The sequence below is a fragment of the Paroedura picta genome, chromosome 12 (assembly GCF_049243985.1).
Source record: "Paroedura picta isolate Pp20150507F chromosome 12, Ppicta_v3.0, whole genome shotgun sequence".
Lineage (NCBI taxonomy): Eukaryota > Metazoa > Chordata > Lepidosauria > Squamata > Gekkonidae > Paroedura > Paroedura picta.
Window position 1 is genome coordinate 30444702 of NC_135380.1, and position 23026 is coordinate 30467727.

A 23026-nucleotide genomic window follows, 5' to 3' on the forward strand; every position below is an offset into this window, starting at 1 on the left:
GGGACATTCTGGATTGCATGTGTAAAGCAGATGTTGTCTCACAGAAGGGTGGTTTAGGTGATTAGGTGGCTTGGTTGGCATCCAGCTCTGACTCTACTTTTCTCAGTCCTGCATAATTTTCTCATTTAAATCTGTGTGCATCGATTCTTAATTGGACAAAAAGTTAGGAGGGCATGCCTCCATTGGGATTGTCCTATGTCCTTTTAAAGCCAGGGAGACGAAAGCAGGATCTGCTTTCCAAAGGTTTGGCTTGCTGCCTTGTGGGAAGGGGATAAGGAAGGTGAACAGAACTTCCTTCCGGAATTACCAAGTTCCCTTGCCAAGAGACCTGGCCAACTCTTCCCTGCTTTCTTCCCCTCCGGCTTACTCCAGGATAGTCAGCTGCTTGTTTCAGCAGTTCGAGGCGGCTTCCGTGTGGCCTTAGAAAGCTCACATCAGTCTCTGAAATTTGAGTGAAATGGCTATTTATTGTATCTAGCCAGAATCCAACAGCTGCAACCCAACAAAGTATGAATGTGTGGATGGGGGTTAGTCAGCAGTCCTGTTGGGATGGACTGCTCATCTTTTTCTTGGAGGCAAAATTAGCACATCAATCAGATAAGTATGTTTGGCAGGTTTGTGATAAACCAGAGAGTAGAGGCAGAGTCTTAAAGGGATGATCTTTAAAGGCAGGGCAACAATATAAACACGGTCTTCAATGGGCTTTTGTTATGGGGGTGGCATAGTTAAGGAAGGGTGGTTAAAATGAGGCTTGCTGAGTCTGATAAAGCCAAAACCCCTTGCAGGACTTCAGTTTGCTGGCAAGCATAGCAAGAAAGGCCATTTTGGACTTAATATGGGTCTTCTTGTGGCACGAAGAGCCTCTTGTGGTGCAGAGTGGTAAGGCAGCCGTCTGAAAGCTTTGCCCATGCGGCTGGGAGTTCAATCCCAGCAGCCGGCTCAAGGTTGACTCAGCCTTCCATCCTTCCGAGGTCGGTAAAATGAGTACCCAGCTTGCTGGGGGGTAAAGGGTAATGACTGGGGAAGGCACTGGCAAACCACCCCGTATTGAGTCTGCCATGAAAACGCTAGAGGGCGTACCCCAAGGGTCAGACATGACTCGGTGCTTGCACAGGGGATACCTTTACCTTTACCTTATGGGTCTTCTATGTGTTTGGATCTTCTGTTTCCAACAGTGGCTAGCCCAATCCCTCGGAAATCTCATGGGTTGGGAAAGCCCACAATGGCCTTTTCCCGCTGTTACCCTCAACATCAGGTATCCAGAGTTATATTACCACTGAATGTGAAAGATTTAGACAGCAGGACTAACGATCCACTAACAGGCCATCTTTTGGGAAGGTATGTCATCCTTGTCTAAAACCAAATCTTTAAGTAGCTAGTTAAGCTACTAGCCATTGCCACACCTTGTGTCATGTGAAAAAGTACTTTTTTTACTGTTCTGGGCCAGCTGCCAAATAACCAGATGCACTGGGAGAGCCCTGAATTGGGGCTAGGGGTTCTCACCTGTCTCTTCATACCTGTATGTAGATCTGTTATGTTTCCCATTGTTGTTTTCAAGAAAACAATCAGAAGATGTGATGCAGGACTAAAATGCATTTCTCCTTTTATGTTTTGTAATCCTCGGTACCTGTGAAACTCTTGGCCCCTGCAAAGAAACTGGCAGAGTTACAATTTTGCCTTGCAAGAAAATCCAACATCCTAATGAAATGTTTTCTCCATCTCAAACAGAGAGAGCCGGTGGTTTGGAGAAGGAAAGGATGGTAGCACGAACTGCTCTGTTGCTGTTGGAAGGTCATATTAAACCCCTTGTAAGAAATCTCACACAGGGAAGGATCAGTGAACAAGACATGCACTGCACCAGAGCCCACAAGAAGGGACTAGCTGGACAGCGAGGAATTGCTGGCTGGGAGGCAAGGGAAACATTTCTTGCCTTTGTTCCAAATCTCCGGAGAAACAGTGGGAGCAATTCTGCACGAGAGAGAGAGAGAGAGAGAGAGAGAGAGAGAGAGAGAGAGAGAGAGAGAATGTGTACTGAGGTGAACAAGTTTGAGTCACGTTGCACGTTCAGGCACATTTAGGAAAGAAAGTCAACACTCAGATTTTCAGTTGTGTGGCTTCTAAAGGAGTTGTGCTGGCCATGAATTATCACAAACTCAACCAGGAAATCTCTGCTAAAGTTAAGTAGCTTTGGTTCCAAGTATTCCCAGGACAGGTGCCTGCCCAGGGTGCAGATGGCCCCTGGTTGCATTCCTGCTATCTCCGAGTTAGACCTCAATGAGTACATCTGGGGAAGGGAAGGCTAAGAATTCAAAGAGCTTCTGCCAGTCAAAGCAGGCAATACTGAGTTAAAAGGTGCAGTGATCTGATTCAGTAAGGTAACTTCTTATGGGATGATGTCGGACAGCACATACTACATAACTAGGGGGTCCTGGACACAATATATAGTTAAAAGATCCCAGGAAACAGGACTGGGGAAGAACCTTTACCTGCAAACTACACTGTTAATAGAGCTTCTTGTGACGCAGAGTGGTAAGGCAGCAGACATGCAGTCTGAAGCTCTGCCCATGAGGCTGGGAGTTCAATCCCAGCAGCCAGCTCAATGTTGACTCAGCCTTCCATCTTTCCAAGGTCAGTAAAATGAGTACCCAGCTTGCTGGGGGGGTAAACAGTAATGACTGGGGAAGGCACTGGCAAACCACCCCGTATTGAGCCTACCATGAAAATGCTAGAGGGCATCACCCCAAGGGTCAGACATGACCCGGTGCTTGCAAAGGGGATACCTTTACCTTACACTGTTAATAAGAATGAGCTATTATGGTCTCCATGGGCCAATGACCAGATGTATAATAGAGTCACATGTAAATGTCTCTTGTGTTCTTTGATATATTTACTCAGATTAAGGAAAACTTTGCACAGGAGAGTTTTCCAGAACATCAGGCAGGATGCCAAGTCAGGAAGAATAATCTGGTTAAACTTGAAATACTTCCAGATTGTTCCCCCTGGAAATAGTGGATCATTTCAAAGGGGGTTGGTCTGTAGCAGAACAGCTAGATCTGAGCCTGGTAGCATCTTAAAGGCCAACAAGATTTTGGGGTTATGAGTTCTTACTCTAAAAACTCACCTTGAAAATCTTGTTTGTCTCAAAGATTCTATTAGGCTTGAATCGAGTGGGAAATAGTGGGAAAGTCTTCCAGCTGGTTTATGTCTCCTCATTCAGAAGTGTTATGTTGGCCCCCTTTCCCAGAGTTCAGGACACAACTAGAGACAAATGAGACATAATCAATTTTAATGCATTTTTAAAGCCATGTACATCCCAGCAGAGTGAACTCACCCCACATTTGCACGCTTTAACACTGACCCAAAATAAAATGTAGTAACTACTCACAGTAAAATCCCACAAGTCCATTCCTTTCTCCCACAGCCTGTGGCAACTCAGTTCTGTGCATAGAAGTTCTGCCTGTCTTCTGAGAGGTCCAGCACCTCTCTGAACTGGGAGACCACACGTCCAAAGTGAGATCCTTCCCAGAAAACCTTGCCACACTGGCCACAGCAGTAGAAGTAAGCCAAGTCCTCCTTGGATAGCACCCCGATAGGGATGGCCTCGATCTTCAGGGGTGTACCATTGGGCAGCAGGGCTGACTTGGTGTCCAGACCAGACTCTTCCAACCACTGGCAGTTTGGACTATAAGCAGACTGCCAAGAACTGAGTTCAAGACTTTCAGTCTCCAAATTTGCATTGGGATTTCCTGACAATTCCCCTGCAGAAAGAGAAAGTAAGAGATAGTCAGGTGCTACTCTGCTATTCACCACTGATACTCATCCACAAAGGAGGCTGCCCACTGCATCTCTGCATGATTTGCTGAACTAGTTGTGCTTCAATTTAATCTGCCTGTTTGAGAATTCTGCTGCGCAATCCTTCCAACTGCACAAAAATTGTTGTTCCCAGGTCAGGTTACTTGCTTCATCTACATGAATCTCTGGTCTAGGATGACCTCCTTCCAGTTACCTTAACTAGATGATTGGGGGGGAGGGGGGGGGGACAAGAATATTGGCTCATACAGCTGATTTTCTTTATTTTACTTTTCTCCATTTATAGCCTGCCTTTCTCTCTACCAAGGATCCAAAGTGGCTTACATCATTTCCCTCTCTTCCATTTTATCCTATGACAACTTTGTGCGGCAGGTTAGGCTGAGAGAATTGTGAGTGGCCCACAGTAACCCTTCAACCTTGGCACATTTACAACAGGCAGTCTCTGAAGACAGTTTTTTTGGATCTTACCTATTCAATCTATAGGTAATTACTAGGCTATGGCCAAGAAAACAGATATCAAGGGAACTGGAGTGCCTGAAGTAAGCAACATATATGCCATGATGATTATTCCTATTAGGAACCAACTTTTTTGCTATAATCACTCTCATTTGTCTCTCCCCAAAGTTTACTGCAGAGAGAGGGAGAGAGAGAGAGAGAGAAATGACCGCTCCCTTAAAGAGCAGTTCCTTCTCCCACACCCCCTTTCCCGAACTCGGTGCCCCTTCCTAAAGAAAACCCTTTGTTTCTCAGGAGGCAGCAAGGAGATGACCTTTTCACGGAGACCCCCGTGCCCTGCTAAGATTGTTTGCCTTGCTGGCACTCTGTGGACTGGCCCCCGGTGGCCTTTTGAAATGGGCTGTGGCGAAGGGAGACGGGCATCTTGAAAGGCCTTTGAAAAGAATTCCCTCCAACGTTGGGGGGGGGGGTGAGAGAAAGCTTTACAAGCTCACCATTGAAAACCAGTTACTTTGAAGTGATTTTGCGTTTTTTGATTCTTTGAAGTGGCACAGTCCAGAGAAGCCACATGCTTTGTGGCCATCATGACTGGTCTTTCTCCTTTTTACTCTCCCATCTCAAAATACAAATTATTCATTGCTTTTAATACTCTAATCTGTACATTCCATTTTACAATTAAAAATCATATATCATTCTGGTGTGAAATTTAATAACTATAATGACTTTATTCTTATAGCCTGCCCTTCCAAGTTGGCTCAGGATTGCTCATGCAATTTAGTATCCGTATGTCAGTTTTAGTTATGTAAAAATATAACAAATGCAAAGTTATAACTCTCATGGCCATGGGAATTGATATGCAGAATCTTACACCCCCTTTCCCATAAGAATCTGAATAAAACTACATTATCTTACATTGACATAATTATTTGGGTATATTTTATTTTGCTGTCGACATTGAATAGGTACTTTTTTCTCAGGAGAAATGGGGCAAAAGAATCTCAGCAAAAATATTTGACTTTTATTAGCACAGGAAAACTGAATCCTCTGATCAGTACAAAGTATGCAAATGATATCTACTCAATTTTCATAATTTATTCAGCTTCTGATAGTGTTGCTAGCCCCATGGGAAAATTTTGGAGATATGGGGTAAAGCACGTGGAAGGTAGGATTTGGAAAGGTAATGGATCTAAGCAGAGTAAAATGCTACACAGGTCAGCCTTCAAAGCAGCCATTTTTCCCTAGGAACTGTACAGAGAATAGTTGTAATTCTGGGAGATACCTAGGCCCTACCTGGTGGTTGGCATCCCTAGCTTCTGTGGAGGGTCACTGAGTGACCACTACAAATTCATGTCCCTCTTCCATTTCCAAAACTTCTAGCAATGCCTTCAGATGTTCGAGGCCACCTTTGCAACCATGAGGGATCTGAACTTGTTTCTTCTCCCACCTCCCCCCATGAAAGCAGAGGATTGCGAGAATTCCCATCCCAGTATCAGTGACTGTACTCGGAGAGAGAGTGCTGGTGGGTTGTAAAATCTTTGCTCAAGTTTTAAAAACACACCCTGGGAGCATTCTTGGGAGTACAAAGGTCCCTGAGAACCTTTTCCTTGGCGAAAGATCACACCTGATAAGAGAAATTATGAGCCTGAGAAAAAGCCCTGGACTCAAGGATTGCAGGCAACCCAAGATGCCTGGTTATCTTTTGCTACTAGATAAGGGTGAACAACACAGGACAAGGGACTCTGTATGACGTGGGCCACCTCTGTCTCAAAGCAACAATTACAGTGTCAAGCCACAAAGGTTTCCATCCTGGAAATCTCTTGCCCTTTTCATTTTAAGTCTCGGCATCCACTTGTGTGCTGTGACCACTGTTCACATCTGACTGGCCAGACCAGAATTTTGTAACCAGGTCCACTTGTCAGAACTGGATGATGCAAAGCCAGGATAAATAACAATCCATCCAGGCCATTCTCACGTGTGAACCAGGAAGCCCATGTGGTGCTCCCAACGGCCCTCTCCTGCTACCTGGTTGCCTGCCAGCCAGCCATGAAGATGTATGCTGCCTAAGTGCATGAAAGTTACACTATATGATGTGTGCCTAATAATTCATGAACTCTAAGAACATGAGAATTTCCTTGCTGGATAAGACCAACGTCCATTATCTCCTGTCAGCTTAGCTGGATGAATCCAGGACACCCAGGAGCTTCGCATCAAGCCAATGGTCTCCCTGCACCCCACCCTTTCGTGCTTACAGGGAAAAAGAGTTGTGCCTAAGAAACCTTTGGCAACATTACTGAATGGATGGGGGATTAGCCTGTAGCTGTGCTAAGAGCAAGTCTGTCTCCTACGGGTCCTTTCAATAGAGAGTCTCCTTTCTCACACAGCTCTATTAGCCACTACCCTTTAAAAAATGAAAAGAGCAGTGCCCAATCAGACCAGGGTCCATCTTGACTGTTTCACCCAATGTCCAACCAGTAACCCTGTGGGGCCAACTGGGCACAGAGGCATCCTAGGATGTTGCATCCTAGCACTGGAACACGGACTAGTCCAATTATCAAAGGGTCACGGAAATCTAATACTTTTAAATGTGCAGAATTCATGCCCTTGGATTTGCTACCAAAGCTGGGTTAATTCTGTGGTTAAGCCCAGAAACGGGGTCTGAAATGAGGATGAGGTTAGAGCAGGGGTAGTCAAACTGTGGCTCTCCAGATGTCCATGGACTACAATTCCCAGGAGCCCCTGCCAGCAAATGCTGGCAGGGGCTCCTGGGAATTGTAGTCCATGGACATCTGGAGGGCCGCAGTTTGACTACCCCTAGGTTAGAGGATGAAAGAAAGATTCAACAATCCCCTCTGCCATTTCCCAGTCTGCTTTTCTCTTCCCCTACCTCCATTGCCTCAGGACCCTCACGGTGGGAATTCCAGCCACAGGTAGATCTGTTGAGGCTTGTCAATGATTTCTGGCCAAAAACACAGACAACACATTGGGTCCCAAAATGAAAAGAAGGGGCGGGAAGAGTTCCCAAACCCTGGGAACCCTGCAGAAAGCCTTAGGTAAAAAATTCAAATGAGTAATTATATGACGATTAATTGTCCTTTAGTAACACGCAAGCTGAGTTCTTTTTTTTTTTTTTAAGCGAGGGAAAGAACAGGCACGGGAAAATACAGGATTGGGATGGATTCCAGCAAGAGCAACTGCTTCTCCTGAGCCAGTGTGGCAGAGCGGATTATTCTGGATTTGGATTCAAATCCTGATGCAGCAGTAAACCTGACTGGGTGGCCCAAGGCCAGCAACACTTTCCTGTCTTAGTTTCCAAGGTTGCTGTGAGGATCAAAACTGGAAGAAGTATGTGATATAACAATGAATACATATCCTTCATTAAACAATTGCTCTGGGGAATAGACAAGGGTTTACGTCAAGTGGCTATAAATTGAGCACTTTATCACACATCCTGTTCCACAGAGAGGTACAGTAAAAAAGGCACAAGAGCTCACCTCGGGGTAGTTTGGTTATCAGTGGAAGTTCCCAGACAGCCACTGACTCAGTGAGAGCCTACCAGGTAATACCATGTAACCACTGAGTAAGGTGGATGCCTTTATTATTGCACTGATCCTATCGTTCCACTGCTTCCTTGTATCACTGAAGCATATCAGAACAATTATTTTAACCATGTCTTCTATCAGACATTTGATTTGTGACAATTTTGTCTTTACTATTTGAAAGGATGAATAAAGATGATGAAGCTATCCCAGACTGAGAGAAAGGTCAATCCAGGATATCTGGGCCTCTCAATCGACAGATCAGGTATAGATACATGGTGTAAATGTACTCACAACCTGGGTAGGAGTTTAGATGTTTGGATGTGGCATAAAATCAGTTTTTCCATAGGATTATTTCCACGGTGTTGCTGAAATGTTCAAAGGCACTTCACCATGTGTGTTGAGCCATCAGGTAGATACTGTGATGCAATTCCTGTTGCCCACGTAGGAGCAGGGACAATGACTAGTAGTACAGATCTGTGTAACTGGTCTTCTCCCCACGGAAAATCCAATGGAAAAATGGCTCCTAAGAACACCTGACTCATCCTGTCTCAGTGAGGATCTTCACAACCATCTGCATTTGATCAGGAGACCGTTTCGCTTACAAAATCACCGCCAGGGTAATGACAAACTGGGTCATCTTGGTTATCTTTACCATCACATAAAGTGGCTAAGATAACTTCCAAACAAACACAACCATTGCCAAATGTCTTGTAAAATAGTTTTTGCATAGGCTTTAGAAACTCAAGGGATCTCCTTTTGATGAGTCGGAATCTCCTCTTGATGAATAGGAGACAGTACAGGCAACTAAGTGGGAAAGTAACTGTTGAAGCAGAAGCAGAGTTGGTTCTTATATGCCACTTTTCTCTAACCGAAGGAGGCTCAAAGCGGCTTACAGTCGCCTTCCCTTTCCTCTCCCCATAACAGACACCCTGTGGGTGAGGCTGAGAGAGTTTTCTCAGTGCTGTGGCGAGCCCAAGGTCATCCAGCTGGCTGCATGTAGGGGAGTGCAGAATCGAACCCGGCATGCCAGATTAGAAGTCTGCACTCCTAACCACTACACCAAACTGTCTCTCATACCATGAATCAGCATTACATGAGTGGTAAAAACTCTCTGCAGTTTCACAGGATACAATCCTGTGCACATGACCTATATGGGTATAGGACTGACATGCATATGGGGAATGGGTCCAGGCATATTAGCCCATGTGCCCCACCTATGTGTATTCATCTCATATGGATACAGGACCCAATGTATGTAGGTTCTGCTTTCAGGATCAAGAAGGCTACTTTTTGAATGTTCCTGAATGGAGACAGCGGCTTTACTTGTAGCTTGTAGATGCACCGATGTAGGGATGAATACATGTAGGGCAAAGGGTGACTAGCATGCTCAGTTATAGGTAGGAGACAGGACCAGTGTACCTGATTCCAATTCCCTTGTACATGTATTGATTATGTACCCACCATGTCATGTGTACAAACTGGATGTCAACATATTCTGCTTATAACCATTCAGCAAAGTATTGGCCCTCACCCTCTCCTGAGTTTCTTTGCTTCTGTTGTTCCAGGGAGACAGAAAGGAGAGAGTGAATGTTTTGGGGTGGAGGGGAGAGCATAGAGAAACATAGAAAGCAAAGTTTCTCTGTTCCCTAGTCCCTTTCTATGAGAAACCTGTCCAACTGGCTTGGTCAGTCACACCACAGGCTGAGGAAAAACAGCTTTCAGAGGGAAAAGTTGAAGGGAAAGCTATCTAGACGCACAGCTTCAGTCACCCTGCCTGCCACTGATTCACCAATTTAGAAATAGCATAGAAAAAACTTCTCCCCACATAGAGATCAGTCTGCTAAAAGACAGAGTTTAAAATATGTCCACAAATTAATCCAATGTGGGGATGGAGGTAGAATCAGTGCAAAAACTAGCCAGAAACCAAATATGGATAAGCCACGCATACTGCCAATTATTTCTAACAGAAATAAATTTAATTGTATCATATTTAGAAAGGAGGTCTTGGAAATCAATCATATTGGCACTTTTGCATGGACTGGGTGGAACAATGGAAGGAAGGAGAAGGTTGACCTTACTATGTAACTGGGTAGGATCATATACCTCCCTACACACATTAAAAGGCTGGAAATGTTTACTTTTTAAAATTTAAGAGGTGGGACAAGGATCTACATCTTCAAATGTATTTTAAAACTATTTTTTAAAGTCAAATCTATTAAAGATAGTCAACACATCTAGGTTGTTGTTGTTTTTTTAAATCATAAATTAAGGTTTTGACATCTACAGGTTGCTTCTATGCAGAGTGTGCCTATTTTGCCTTGTAGTGGGATGCAACTCAAGTTCTTCATTATTTTCCACACATGAAAGCAGAACATTTAAGAAGAAATTGAGAAAACTCCTAAGGGGAACTAGGTCCCCCAAAGCTCATGGCGTACGCACACACACATAAATGGATTCAGGGTCTTTAAAAATATTCCAAACTCAAAATAAACTGTATGGCTCCCATTAAACTAGACATTTTTCTTTCTGATAAATGAATCCAAAGTTACTACCTGACACTTGCTTATTTGCACATGATCTAGAATCCCTGTTGCTCCCACAAACCCACAGTTTCACTGAGTGGGAAGAATACAGCATTCCATCACACTTCTTGGTGGCCAAACACAGGGAGAGGTAAACTCTTTTCCCTGCCTGATAAACAGGAAGAGATCCTTTGCATCATAAGGACTATATGCTTATCCTTTTAAAGATTCACGTCTGAATGGTGCAGGCAATACTATAACCTGCACTTCAGCCTTTAGCAAATTCCCAAGGTCTTTGCATGAAACCTCAGATTACCTGCAGCTTCTTCTGCATCTGTCAAAAAGCCTCTCTGCTTCATCAGCTGAATCATTTTCTCCTTGGAGATCTTCAGGTACTGATTGCAGTTGCAAGCCTGCCCAGAGAAAAGACAGCCAATTTGGAAAGATGGTTTGCGTGCAATGTCTGGCATCCCCCCACCTCCATCCCCCTAGTTTCGTATCTGAAGTGGGACAAAAAGGGCTTAGATGCATCATCTTTACTCTTTGTGCCAATAAGACCAACAAAGACTATGAACTGACTGAGGCTTGCACTCGAAAGCTCACCCCTTGAATAAATCTTTGTTGGTCTTAAGGGTGCCACTGGACTCTGATTTTGTTTTGTTGTGCCGCTTCAGACCAACATGGCTACCCACTTGAATCTATCTTTGTGCCAACTTTGTTTTTTTCCTTCTGTTCGGAACTACTTTTAAAAAGTGGAATGTTTAATGTTCGTCATTAGGAACTCTGTATTTTTCTAGCACAAGGCTACACATTGGTGGGGATTTTTTTTTTAAAAGAAAAGCTGGGGTGTTTAGGAAGCTGCACTCAATACCATGTCCTAGGGTCCTTTTGCACTGGTGTGGAAGCACAGGATATGTGTAATTTTACCAGTGTGATTACACATGTCACACATGCTTTAGTCCTAAGATTTATCTGTCCAATCACTCTCCTATTGAAAAATAGAAGGGTATATGTTCAGGTAGATAGCCAAACAAACTTTGTCCAGAAGAAGGGGGGAGAAAGAACTTGAAGTATTAAAAGCTTCACTACAAGAACCAGAGAACAGTAGCTGGTAAGCAGGTGCAGACATTTGATTTTTGTAACACAAGGTGCTTTTGTAGTGTGAATTACAGCAAACCAAAAAGCTCCACCAGCACTTTCTTCCACCCCATATCAGAACAGAAACTAGGATACCCGACCAGAAGAACCTTGCCTGCTCCACAGACGTCTCAGCTGTACTTTGGATTATCACAAGGAATGGCATCAAAAACTTCAGATTTCCCAAGGCATAAAGAAGGAAGGCTGAGTTAAATTATAACTCAGGAACGTTATAGAATGCGATCTTCTCAAGGTTTTAGCTCTCTTGTGTAAACAGGGATAATGATCTCTTTTTCCATGGCAAGGCACTTTTGATTCATAATAGAGGGTGGACTCAGAGTCCTCAAGGGGACTGCCTGAGCAACCAAGGTCGCCGGCTGAAGACGGCCAGCAGGACCAGCAAGGGCCTGATACAGCAGAGGAGCCAACAGATGATGTGCCAGAGGCTGTCCTGTCGGAACCTGCCAGTAATCCCTCACTAGGAACAGCACAGGAATGCACAAATACAACATGTAACAAAAAAGGACCAACAATCTAGCCAAAACGTTTGTGTAATAAAGTAAGTAATAAAAGAAGTCCTGTTTATTTCCTGTTTAAATTTCGATATCTTGGTATGTAATTAAAATAACCCAGAAGAAATAATTCAGAGAAAAATGTTTCTTACAGGCAATGCTGCACAAATATATCTACCAGACAATGCTGGACAAGATTCTGATTCTCCCTGGTTTCACCAGAGATTTTTTCAACAGCAAAGCTAGAAAATATTAAACAAACATTAACCGTGCTGGGCACTACTTGGGGGTTATATTTGTGCAGCATTGCTTGTAAGAAACATTATTCTCTAAATAATTTCTTCTGGAATATTTTCATTACATACCAAGCTAATCAAGATTTATGCAGGAAATAAGCAAGACTTATTCCTTATTTTATTGCACAGACAGACACTGGCCACACATAGATCGTTCGTTCTTTTCTATTATATAAGTAATGTCTCACTGCCAGCCCCTGAGATAGGCACCATGTCTCCACTGGATGTCCCCTCTCTAGGAATGACAGCAACAGAAGGCATATGCCAAGGGCCCAAAAGACACAAGTGGCAGACTGGCTGTCCCAGATCCAGGTAGTTAGACAGATATTTATTTGCAGAGTTGTCAATTCTACCTTGAGATATTCCTGGAGATTTGTGGACACTCCCTGGGGAGGGTGAGTTTTAGGGAAAGTAGGATGATCAGTGGGCATGGGATGCAAAAGAGAACACTCTCCAAAGCAGCCATATTCTCCAGGGAAACTGATCTCTATCTGGAGATTAATTGTAATTCCTGGACATCTCCAGGCCTGGAGGTTGGCAACCCTACTTATTTGTAGTATATCACAGCTGCAGGAGCTCAACTCCTGCCAGCAGTGTGGCTGATCCTGATTACCTTCCAGTCTATTTATGCTGAGGCTTGGAAAGGCTGCCTTGCTAAATCAACCACCCTACTAGGTACAAGCCCGAGTCTAGTTCCTTGCCCCCAGTTTCAGGTCCTGTCAACCCCCCCCCCCGGCCTTGTTATCTAGACATAAGGCCACTGCTCCAGAGGAGGCCTGACCAGGCCTGTCTGTAAGCCATCTTCCTGGGACCCCATGCATGATGGAGCAAAACAGATTTTATCTGTATGGGTAACCTTCTGGAAACCTCATGTATCTTGCCTTGAGCTCTATGATGGCTGAAATGTAGGATATAAATTTAATAAACAAATGTAAATACACTGAATATGTATACTATGTAAATATGCTGAAAGGCAGGACAAAAATATAAAAGACAAATGTGGTTTATTTTGGCCTAACCCTCAAAAAGCTGAGGTCTTGCAAGGAATTCAGCTTGGCCATAACTGGCCAGGTTTTGCAAAAACTTTCCAGATCTGGCAGGCGGAAGATGTGTGTTGCTTTGCCCCACTGCACACTATTCAGATGACTCACACAAACAAGGGGAATATCCCCGTGGCAGCGATTGACGTAAACCACATACAATACATAAGAGATGTTCCGAGATTCTGATCTATTGATGCCTTCTAACTCCAAAGGCATGGTGCCTGTGTCTTCCTCACTGATAACAGGCATATACTCTGCATGTGCTCAGGGATCGTGACGACAGCTGTACCATGGGATCACCAAGAGTCAACCATGGCAACAACAGTTCAGGGACATTGTTCTCCTGGCTCACCAGTTGCAAGCCTGGGCCTGGTGTTCTAGGACAATACCCAGGATCAAGGTGAGCCCTGTTTTTCTAACATATCTGATTTGGGATGGGAAGGGTTTTCCATTGCAGCCCAAAACATAGCCCTCACAGACCAAATCACTTCAAATGAATAATCTGCCATGTGCAACTTCCTTTGCAAGAGCATTTATTGATATAAATAGGATTGACTGTTCCCCAACTTTTTATAATTAGCCATTGATATAGTATGTTTTTTAGAGCCTCTTGTGGCGCAGAGTGGTAAGGCAGCAGACATGCAGTCTGAAAGCTCTGCCCATGAGGCTGGGAGTTCAATTCCATCAGCCGGCTCAAGGTCGACTCAGCCTTCCATCCTTCCGAGGTCGGTAAAATGAGTACCCAGCTTGCTGCTGGGGGGTAAACGGTAATGACTGGGGAAGGCACTGGCAAACCACCCCGTATTGAGTCTGCCATGAAAACGCTGGAGGGCGTCACCCCAAGGGTCAGACATGACTCGGTGCTTGCACTGGGGATACCTTTACCTTTTTATAGTATGTTTAAGAGCCTCTTGTGGTGCAGAGTGGTAAGGCAACAGACATGCAGTCTGAAAGCTCTGCCCATGAGGCTGGGAGTTCAATTCCAGCAGCCGGCTCAAGGTTTACTCAGCCTTCCATCCTTCCGAGGTCGGTAAAATGAGTACCCAGCTTGCTGGGGGGTAAACGGTAATGACTGGGGAAGGCACTGGCAAACCACCCCGTATTGAGTCTGCCATGAAAACGCTAGAGGGCGTCACCCCAAGAGTCAGACATGATCCAGTGCTTGCACCTTTACCTTTATAGTATGTTTAATAGACTTTAGCTGCCTCTGTCCTTCTCATGAAAAAGCTGGCAAGAGGCCCTTTTGCCATCTGACCCTGTAAAGTTAATGGCATGGCAACAAGGGGGGGGGGGAGTCTGTCCTGCTGGGGTCCACTATTTTACCTTCCTTGTAAGTCAAGCAGCCCCTCTGCCTCCTGTGCTGGGGGTCCTCTTGGAACCATTTCCATTACCCATTTCCTTCAACAAAAACTGTCTGGAAACCCGCAATGTCACTTATCATTCAAACCTGTACTCCCCAGGTATCCCTGTAACACAAATGCCTGCCTGCCAACATTTCATGGATTAAAATATGGGCAAGCCTGTTAAATCCTGTTCTTGTGATGATAATCATTATACTGCTGAAGACTTCCTTCTGCCTACCACACTTCTTTCCTCAGCCATAGGAACTGTAGCTTTAAGAACCACAACACTGTTTCTTCCTTTGGCTTCAGATTCATTAGAAAAACACAACTGTCCTCCTCTCCTACCAACAAATGTCAGTGGGGTATAATGCCATGGAGTCTACCTTCCAAAGCAGCCAATTTTCTACAAGTGAATTGACCGCTATTGCCTGGAGATCATTTGTGATTCCAGGAAATCTCCAGGCACCACCTGGAGTTTGGCAACCATAACACATACATATGAGCATCAGAGATGCATCCAAACACATGCCAGCCCTAAGACTGACATTTAAATGATATTGCTTTAAAAGCCAACTGGCAACAAACTGCATCACACAGAAACAAACCTATATTATCCCCTTTTGCATTTAATTGCTGCCAACAAAAATTTTGCTATTAAGAACTTGATCCTATTAGTAACATCTGAATTAGATTCTGCAAAGAGAGTTCAAATTCATAAGATAAAAACTGCCATAAATATTTCTCCCACTAATAGTCTCCCAAACAACATAACACAATATGTTCCAAAGTCTTCACACTCACATCTTCTATCCAGATAAGAAATACCTGCATAATGGTCCTTGGTAACAGCAGATGGAAGGGTGTTTAGCTTATACTGTGGCACCATTAACTTAAAAACCACCTACTGTGGAATAAAATTCAAGGGAATTAGGTCATGAGTGGCTACTGAGAGTTCTTGAGATTTAACATATACAGAAGCTGACAATATTAGCAATATAAGCAATGCTTTAATAAGCTAGCCCCAGAAGGTAAAAATAAAGTCAAAACAGGCACAGTGGTTCACAGGGCCATCAGGAAGCAGGGACTGTGCCTGGTAAATGGGGACCATTGGAGCACATGCAAATGATCAAGCAGAGGATGTACATGAGGAAGGTGGGGCTTCTGTGTTGCCAACCTCCGGTGGTGGCTGGAGATCTGAGATTACGACTGATCTCCAGACTACAGAGATTAGTTCACCTGGAGAAAATGGCCACTTTGGAAAGAGCACTATATGGCATTATACTCTACTGAAGTCCCTACCCTTGCCAAACGATGCCGTTTCCAGGTTCTATTCCCAAATTTCCAGGAATTTCCCAGTCCAAATTGTCAGCCCTATCCTGAGAACAGTCACCACACTGTCAGCCACAGTAAAGATGCAATACAGTCATGGGCTACTGGTTTCAAAAGCACAGAAGCCCAAACTTTCCTCTTACTTATAGCCTCTGATGCTGTACTGTAGATCCACCCAAGGCTCAGGACTCTTAAATCCTGCTTCTGACAGTTCGCTTTTCTGCTGAGTCAGGCCAAAGTGTACACAGGCCACGTGTCCTGAAGCACCCTTTGCAAATTTGCTAACGGTTTAGATTTATTTAAAATAATAATAGTAGCAAAGGTCCCTGGGAGAGGAAAGCATGAGAATTAGTCTGATGGGAAGAGACTGGGTTTGTCTCTTTGGTGAACTCGTCAAGCTTGGATTACAGGAGAAAACCCGCACCCAGAAGAGGTGGTGCAGGATTGACAGGAGCCAAAATCCCTGGGAATGTTTTGCAGTGCATGTAATGAGGATGACACAGCCCTTGCAGTTCCTATGAGAAAATCTTTCAAAGGGGCTGGGCCCAGCTGAAAGCAGGCGGACACCAGAGGCCTTGCCAACGTGACCGTGCCGCAGCCAATGAGCCAGGGAACCAGGCGGGGGGAGGGTGCCCTCCATGTCAAAGGCAGTATGTCAGGTGTGGCTGTAACAGGACCGGGACAGCCTGTCAGTCAGTGCTGTCGGAACAGCTTTGCTGGGAAAAGCATGCAGCTTTGAGGGGCAGGCAGGCGACTAAGGGTTTCCGGCTACAGTGGTTGCTCAAGCTTGTAGATGTGGAAAGGGGATAGAAGTGGAGGGGGGGGGGGAGGGCTAGAACAGGATCTGGAAAGAGAGAAGTCCCATAATCATGAATATTTGCAAAATGGATGAACCCACTGTGTATTATGGTTTATGTAAGCAGGACAGCTATAGTAGATGCTTGATCAGATTTGCCTAGAAAATACAAGATACACTTATGAAAATTATTTTGTATTCTGTATTTGGACAGCCAATGGGCCAAAGAACCTGTCGGGGGGAGGATGCCCAGCGTTTCAAAGGCAGTAAGTTTATTTTGTGTTTTATGAAACAAGTCCTTTTGAAAATCCTTACTGAACCAAAGCTGCTGCATCAAAGAAAATTATGCAAGATCTGAACTCCAGGTGCCTATATACACGATAACTACAAAAGAGAAACAATAAACCATTATAACTATTGTTGCTCCATAAAACTTACCCATGCACAGCATAACCTAAATTGTGTCCTACATAAGGCATGTCCAGTTGAATACATATGCATAAATATTTTAGTTTTGCACAATTGATTCTGGTTTTGCTTGTCATAGGAATGAGTTATGAGATCTGGAAATACGAAAGCCCTGCCCTCTGACCACTGGGAATCTTATAAAGCCACTCCTTCTGAGATTTCCTAAGGCATTCCCACACAATTTTCAACATAACTTTGTAATCATGAGAGCTAGCAGCTTGATTATTTGACAAAAGCATTCTCAGAAAGGAGATTTTCATGCTCAGAGGCTTGTTTGTTTCCTAAACCCACTACTTGTGAGCTTCCTGAGCCTGTATGCTATTTGAGAGAGCTGCTTAGACTAAAGAGACCTTGGTTATGATCCACAGGGCAGATACTGGATTCCAATTTAAAGATATATTCCTGTTTACCAGGGGAAATTCATGTGGTTGTCTGTTCCCAATCTTTGGTAAATCAACTTCTACTTTGTTCCAAACCTATTCCTTTTGGGGACACCTTTAGCAAATTATGTCAATACTAGAAAGTAAGCCCGCTGTGCTGTGAATACAGCGGGCGCTAGCTGGCATAGTGTGGGGGTCCAGGCGGCTCTCCACCTGGGCGTGGGCGCCTCCGCAGTGGAGGCTGGCCGTTGGGCGCTGGCTGTCCCTGTCCCCCCCATCGAATAACCTTTTCACAGGGGTTGTGACAGGGCGAGCAGCTTGGCTTGGGAGGGGGGGAGGATGCTGCCACTGTTGCCGCTCCTCTTGCAGGCGCCACACAACAACAGCCTTGTGGAGTAGATCGAGCATTCGTCTGCCTGGCGCACTGGAAAAGAGCGAGATCAGCACGGTGGGACAAGAGGCAGAACTGAACTGAGAAACCCCGGGGAAAAAAAGAATTTATATACAATCGTGAACAATGGATCTTCACGCTATTGTTCAGTTTTGATTTAATTTCTGTGAAAGAACCCTTGCATAATGTTATGGTTGGCGTCACCACAACATGAAGAACTGTATTAAAGGGTCGCGGCATTAGGAAGGTTGAGAACCACCGCATTAAAGCATCACACAGTGAACAATCTGCCATTTCCACTTATTGGCGAGGTTCGTTTTGAACTGATAACAAATCTTCAGACAGTTACATTTTCCCGGCATTTGTCTATCAAACCAACAACCTGTTGGCATTCAGAACAGTGCAGATCAGGCAGCGACACAATGTCAGACAAGGAATACAGCAAGCAATGGGCATAGCAGAGTCTCTGGTCACTTGCAGCTGGAGAGTTCTTAGGGGTAGTTATCCTTGATATGAGAATTGGGGTGTTGCAAAGATGTTGTTGTTTTCAGCTGTGAAACATTGGAGCATCCTGAACAGATCCTGCTTGTTGCTGCAGGGTGTTAGAAACGGGTGCCGTGGGAACATACACCTGCAGTGACTCCTGAGCTCCGTCACAGGTTGCTTCAGGAGGGTGGCAGCCAAGTTCCGTTTCTCAGGAGGCAGTGCAAAGCCTGTCTGCGATTTGGCAATGACTAAGGGTGAGCTGGCGAGGTCTGCCCCAGCGTGGGAACCGCACGCAACTCCTTCCTCCTCTGGGTTGTGCTTACCTGTTACTTACTATTAACCTGGCTTACTGCCTTAGCCCATCCATTCTGCTCGGGAATCCTGTCTCCAATATTCAGAATACTTGTCTCAATTTAATCCTTTCAGTTTGGGAATTCCCCCCTGCTCCTCTTCCCCTATCCTCTGGAGACTGCCATAAAGAGAGAGGAATGCTGGGTAATGTCAGAATTGCTTTGCTGAATAGAAACAATGGATCATCTAGTCCAGTTTCATGTTTCTAGTACTGGCCACCCAAAGGCATTCTGGTATTTAAGAGCATACTTCTTCTGGATATGGAAGTTCCATTTAGTTATCGTGTTGCATTTAGATAGATAGGAACATAAAATCGTCCAGCAAGTCCATTGTCCTATTACCAACTGTAGCCTATTACCAAATGCTTCTAGAAACAATATGAGCAGAGCATGAAGGCAACAGCCCTTACCTGTTGTTGCCTCACCCCAGCTACTGTTATCAGAAATACACTGACAAGTATGCAGCCCTGCAGTTCCAAAGACTTACTGGCATTCCAGTCCTTGGAAAAGAAGGCAGAAATATCCATGAGGCTGAGAGAGCCCTAATATCACTGCTCGGTCAGAACAGCTTTATCAGTGCTGTGGCGAGCCCAAGATCTCCCAGCTGGCTGCATGTGGGGGTTGTGCAGAATCGAACCCGAATGCCAGATTAGAAATCCGCACTCCTAACCACTACTCCAAACAATGCCAAATTACCATCGTTGCACTCTTGTTCTAGCACTTTCTCCCCTCCACCATTGTTGAGGTAGGTAATACCCTGAGGGATAGTGTCACAGAAAACGTTTTTTATTTACTAAATTTTAAATGTGATTTTAATAATTTAATTACAACTGTATTGTATTTAATTATTTTTATTATTATTTTTATTATGATGTAAGCCGCCCTGAGCCCTTGGGAAGGGGAGTAACAGTTTTTCCACCCCAGGAAAGCTGGAATGTTCATGGATATTCTGTGCTGTTCAACATAAACCAAATTATTTCAAATAAGTGAAGGTTAAGTTAGCATCCCAGACAGAGAACAAACCAAGGACTATGACAAGCTTCTAGCACACTGGATTATTAATAAAATTTATGCAAGTATTTAGATCTGAAGGCAATCGACGGTTGTTGAGAATAATAAAGAACCAGATCCTCTTTTCTCTTCAAATTTTAACTAGGTCAAAAATAGGTGGTGAGCCCAAGGTCCCCCAGCTTGCTGCATGTTATATTATTTTATTATACTGTTATACTGTTACATTATTCTGTTATATGGTTACAACCACTGTTATTAATTACTGTATGTTTTAATGAAGACTGTTTCATGTATCGTTGATTAGTTTTAATGTAAACCGCCCTGAGCCTTCGGGGAGGGCGGTATATAAATCTAAATAAATAAATAAATAAATAAATAAATAAATAAATAAATAAATAAATAAATAAATAAATAAATAAATAAATGTGGGGGAGTGCAAAATCGAACCTGGCTCACCAGATTAGAAATCCGCACTCCTAACCACTACACCAAACTGGCTCTCAACAACAAAATGCAGCTTATCACAACAAAATGCAACTTATAACCATGGCTGAGAGTAAATGGCAATTAATTGTGATACCTGAACAGAGGCAGTCCAACAAACAGCGGATTTGGTTGGCACCAAACTGGGATTTCAAACTAGGGTGTGTAACTGGTTGGTTAACCACATGTTGTCGTAACTGTGGCTGGTTTTGACATTGGAATGCATAAACCACAGTTTCTTGAGTGGCATCACTCCTTGAAGCCACCTGGCTGCAGAGACAATGGCACTGGGAGGATGACCTCCCTGCTGGAAGGCGGAACAATCAACAGACCAGAGTTTAGGCATAAAACAGGATTTGTTCCTTATGTTCATTAAACAAACCACAAGGGATACATCATATAGTTTAAGCAAATCACAGTGAATTATGAAGCTGTCTTGTTATTGTTATGAATTGTTGCCATCAGGTATTTGACTGATAGATGGCTTTCTGCACTTTGAGATTTAGCCAAGTTCATGGGCATTGCAGATGTATTCTTGCATGATTCATGTTGCTCCTAGCAACACTGTCTTCTGGAGTGGAGCTAGTGATATTTGCTCAGTGCCCAGAATGTCCAGGTGTTTCTTGAGACTTCGGTTTCTTGAGGCACACTTCCATGGGCTCTAATGACCACTGGCATGATGATGACCTTATTATCCCAGAGGCAAATCTACCTCTATTCATATTGGTATTTTAGGGTCTTCTGTAGTGTCTTTTCTATTCTGCCATCTCCTGGGATTGCAATGTCAATAATCCAAACTCTATTTCTCATTTTTTCTACAGTTATGATATCAGGAGCGTTATACTCCAGGTCTTTTATCTGTTTGCAATAAATCCCAAAGAATCTTTGTTTCATCATTCTCCATGATCTTGTCGTTTGTTCACATGGATTGCTGATAGTAAGCCTCTTGCAAAGATTCCAGTGCAACATAGCTGCAACTCTTCGTAGTCAGTTTGAGCAATTTTATTGCAGACACTAACCATGTGATCAACTGTTTTACCCTCTGTCTTGCAAAATTGATATCTGCTGTTGCCACTTATCTTCTGAATTTTGGCTTTTTTTAAAACCCTTTTATTCAGAGTTTTTAAAATGCAACATAGATAAGGGATGGGGGAAAAGAAAATTACATATTACCAAATAGGAAAGGTAAAAAGAAAGATAAAAAGGAAAGATAAAGAGGCTTCCAGTTTTATCCTTAACACTATTTCGCTCCCTTATATTTGGGAAACAGCCTCCTGGGAGGAGACTGTCCAGGGCCCTGTCCGTCCAGGTCAACCCTGATTGGCCCTCTCCCTCCAGCTCCCACCCTCCCTCCTTGCCTGCTAGAAGCCTTGTGGCTGCGGCCTCCATTGTCGCCCACAAAGAGAGAGGCAGCGACAGGGCTTTGTGCCCCACAGGTACGCTCCTGCTGGGAGGGAGCCTGGGGGGGGGGAGTTTGGAGCCTCCCTGCGGGCCGCAAAGCCCTGTCACCGCCGGGGATGGGGGGAGCTTCCCACTCCCTTTAGCCCAGTGAGAGCGCTTGCCAGGCCAAACTGAGCCTCCCATGGCAGCGCCGCCAGCAGTGGGGGAGGGGCTTTCCACTCCCTTTAGCCCGATTTGTGGGCCCAAGGGAGCTGCAGCCGCCCTCTCACGCCCTCCTGCCTGCTACCCCTTTCAAAGCCCATTTTTAAAATGGGTTTTGACACTAGTCTAGTCTATGATTATAAACCAAATTATCTGGTTATATTAAAAATTTTAAATCACTCTTTTTTATTTTCATATTTTTCTGCTTAGTCCTTAAAGCCACAAACCATAATTTCATTTTTTTTTATCACACAGAAAGTCCATAAAAGATTTCCAACTAGCTAGAAATACTGCAATTTCCTTTTCATTAATTAAAGCAGTAAGTTTGACCATTTCAGCCATTCTGCCATCTTTAATCGTAGGTAGTAATGAACGTTTCCAATTTTTAAGCATAGAGTCTCGCTGCAGTAGCTATATACAGAGACAAAGTTCCTCCCCGCACCCCAATTTATTTTCTATTAATCCCAAAGGAAATGTTTCTGGTTTCATTTGTATCTCAGTCTTTAGTGTTTTCTGGATTAAGGCATATATTTGTGTCCAATTTTCTTTTGGCCCACTCTTATATGTCCAGCACAGATGAAATAATGACCCTACATGTTGTTCACATTGCCAACAAGTGTTTGGTATATTTTAATACATTTTTATAACCTTTCAGGTGACAAATACCTGAAAGGTATTTCATAAAAGTTCTCTCTATATCTTTCAAATACTGTCCATGCAAGTGTTTTGCTTCTAGTTGCCAAAGTAAGTTTTGCTTTCAATCTTTTTGTAGTCTTCTTTGGTTTCTGCAGCCTTAAATAAGTCCAGCTAGAAGCTTCTCTTTGCTTTTCTTGATGTACTCATTCAGTGCTTCTTCTTCTTCAATGTGATACTTCCTCAGCAAACACCTTCCATTTTTTCCCTGTCCCTCTATCCATTTACGTGAAATCTCTAAAGTACATTTTAAAATGAGCTAATATTAACAAGACTTGAAAACATCAGGGATTGTCCAAATGCTGGTTGTATACTTCTCTCCCTGCTTCACACTGCTACTGCAGATTCCCTTGTAGGAAGGCAGAGTACATGTAACAAA

At 43.9% G+C, this 23026-nt stretch overlaps 1 protein-coding gene across 20 annotated transcripts in view; it reads right to left on the minus strand.

Moving 5' to 3' along the window:
• Positions 1–447: 447 nt before the first annotated feature.
• The window catches only part of EXD3 (exonuclease 3'-5' domain containing 3), a 179421-nt gene continuing 156842 nt past the window's right edge, over positions 448–23026 (minus strand). For 16 of the 20 annotated variants that reach the window (XM_077306287.1, XM_077306292.1, XM_077306282.1 and 13 more), the window contains 2 exons: positions 10644–10740; positions 3270–3758 (listed from right to left, as the gene is read on the minus strand). In XM_077306287.1, coding sequence (XP_077162402.1) covers positions 3433–3758; positions 10644–10740 — 423 coding nt within the window. In that variant the 3' untranslated portion in view covers positions 3270–3432. The other 4 variants (XR_013225940.1, XR_013225939.1, XM_077306278.1 and 1 more) reach the window with 4 other exon arrangements.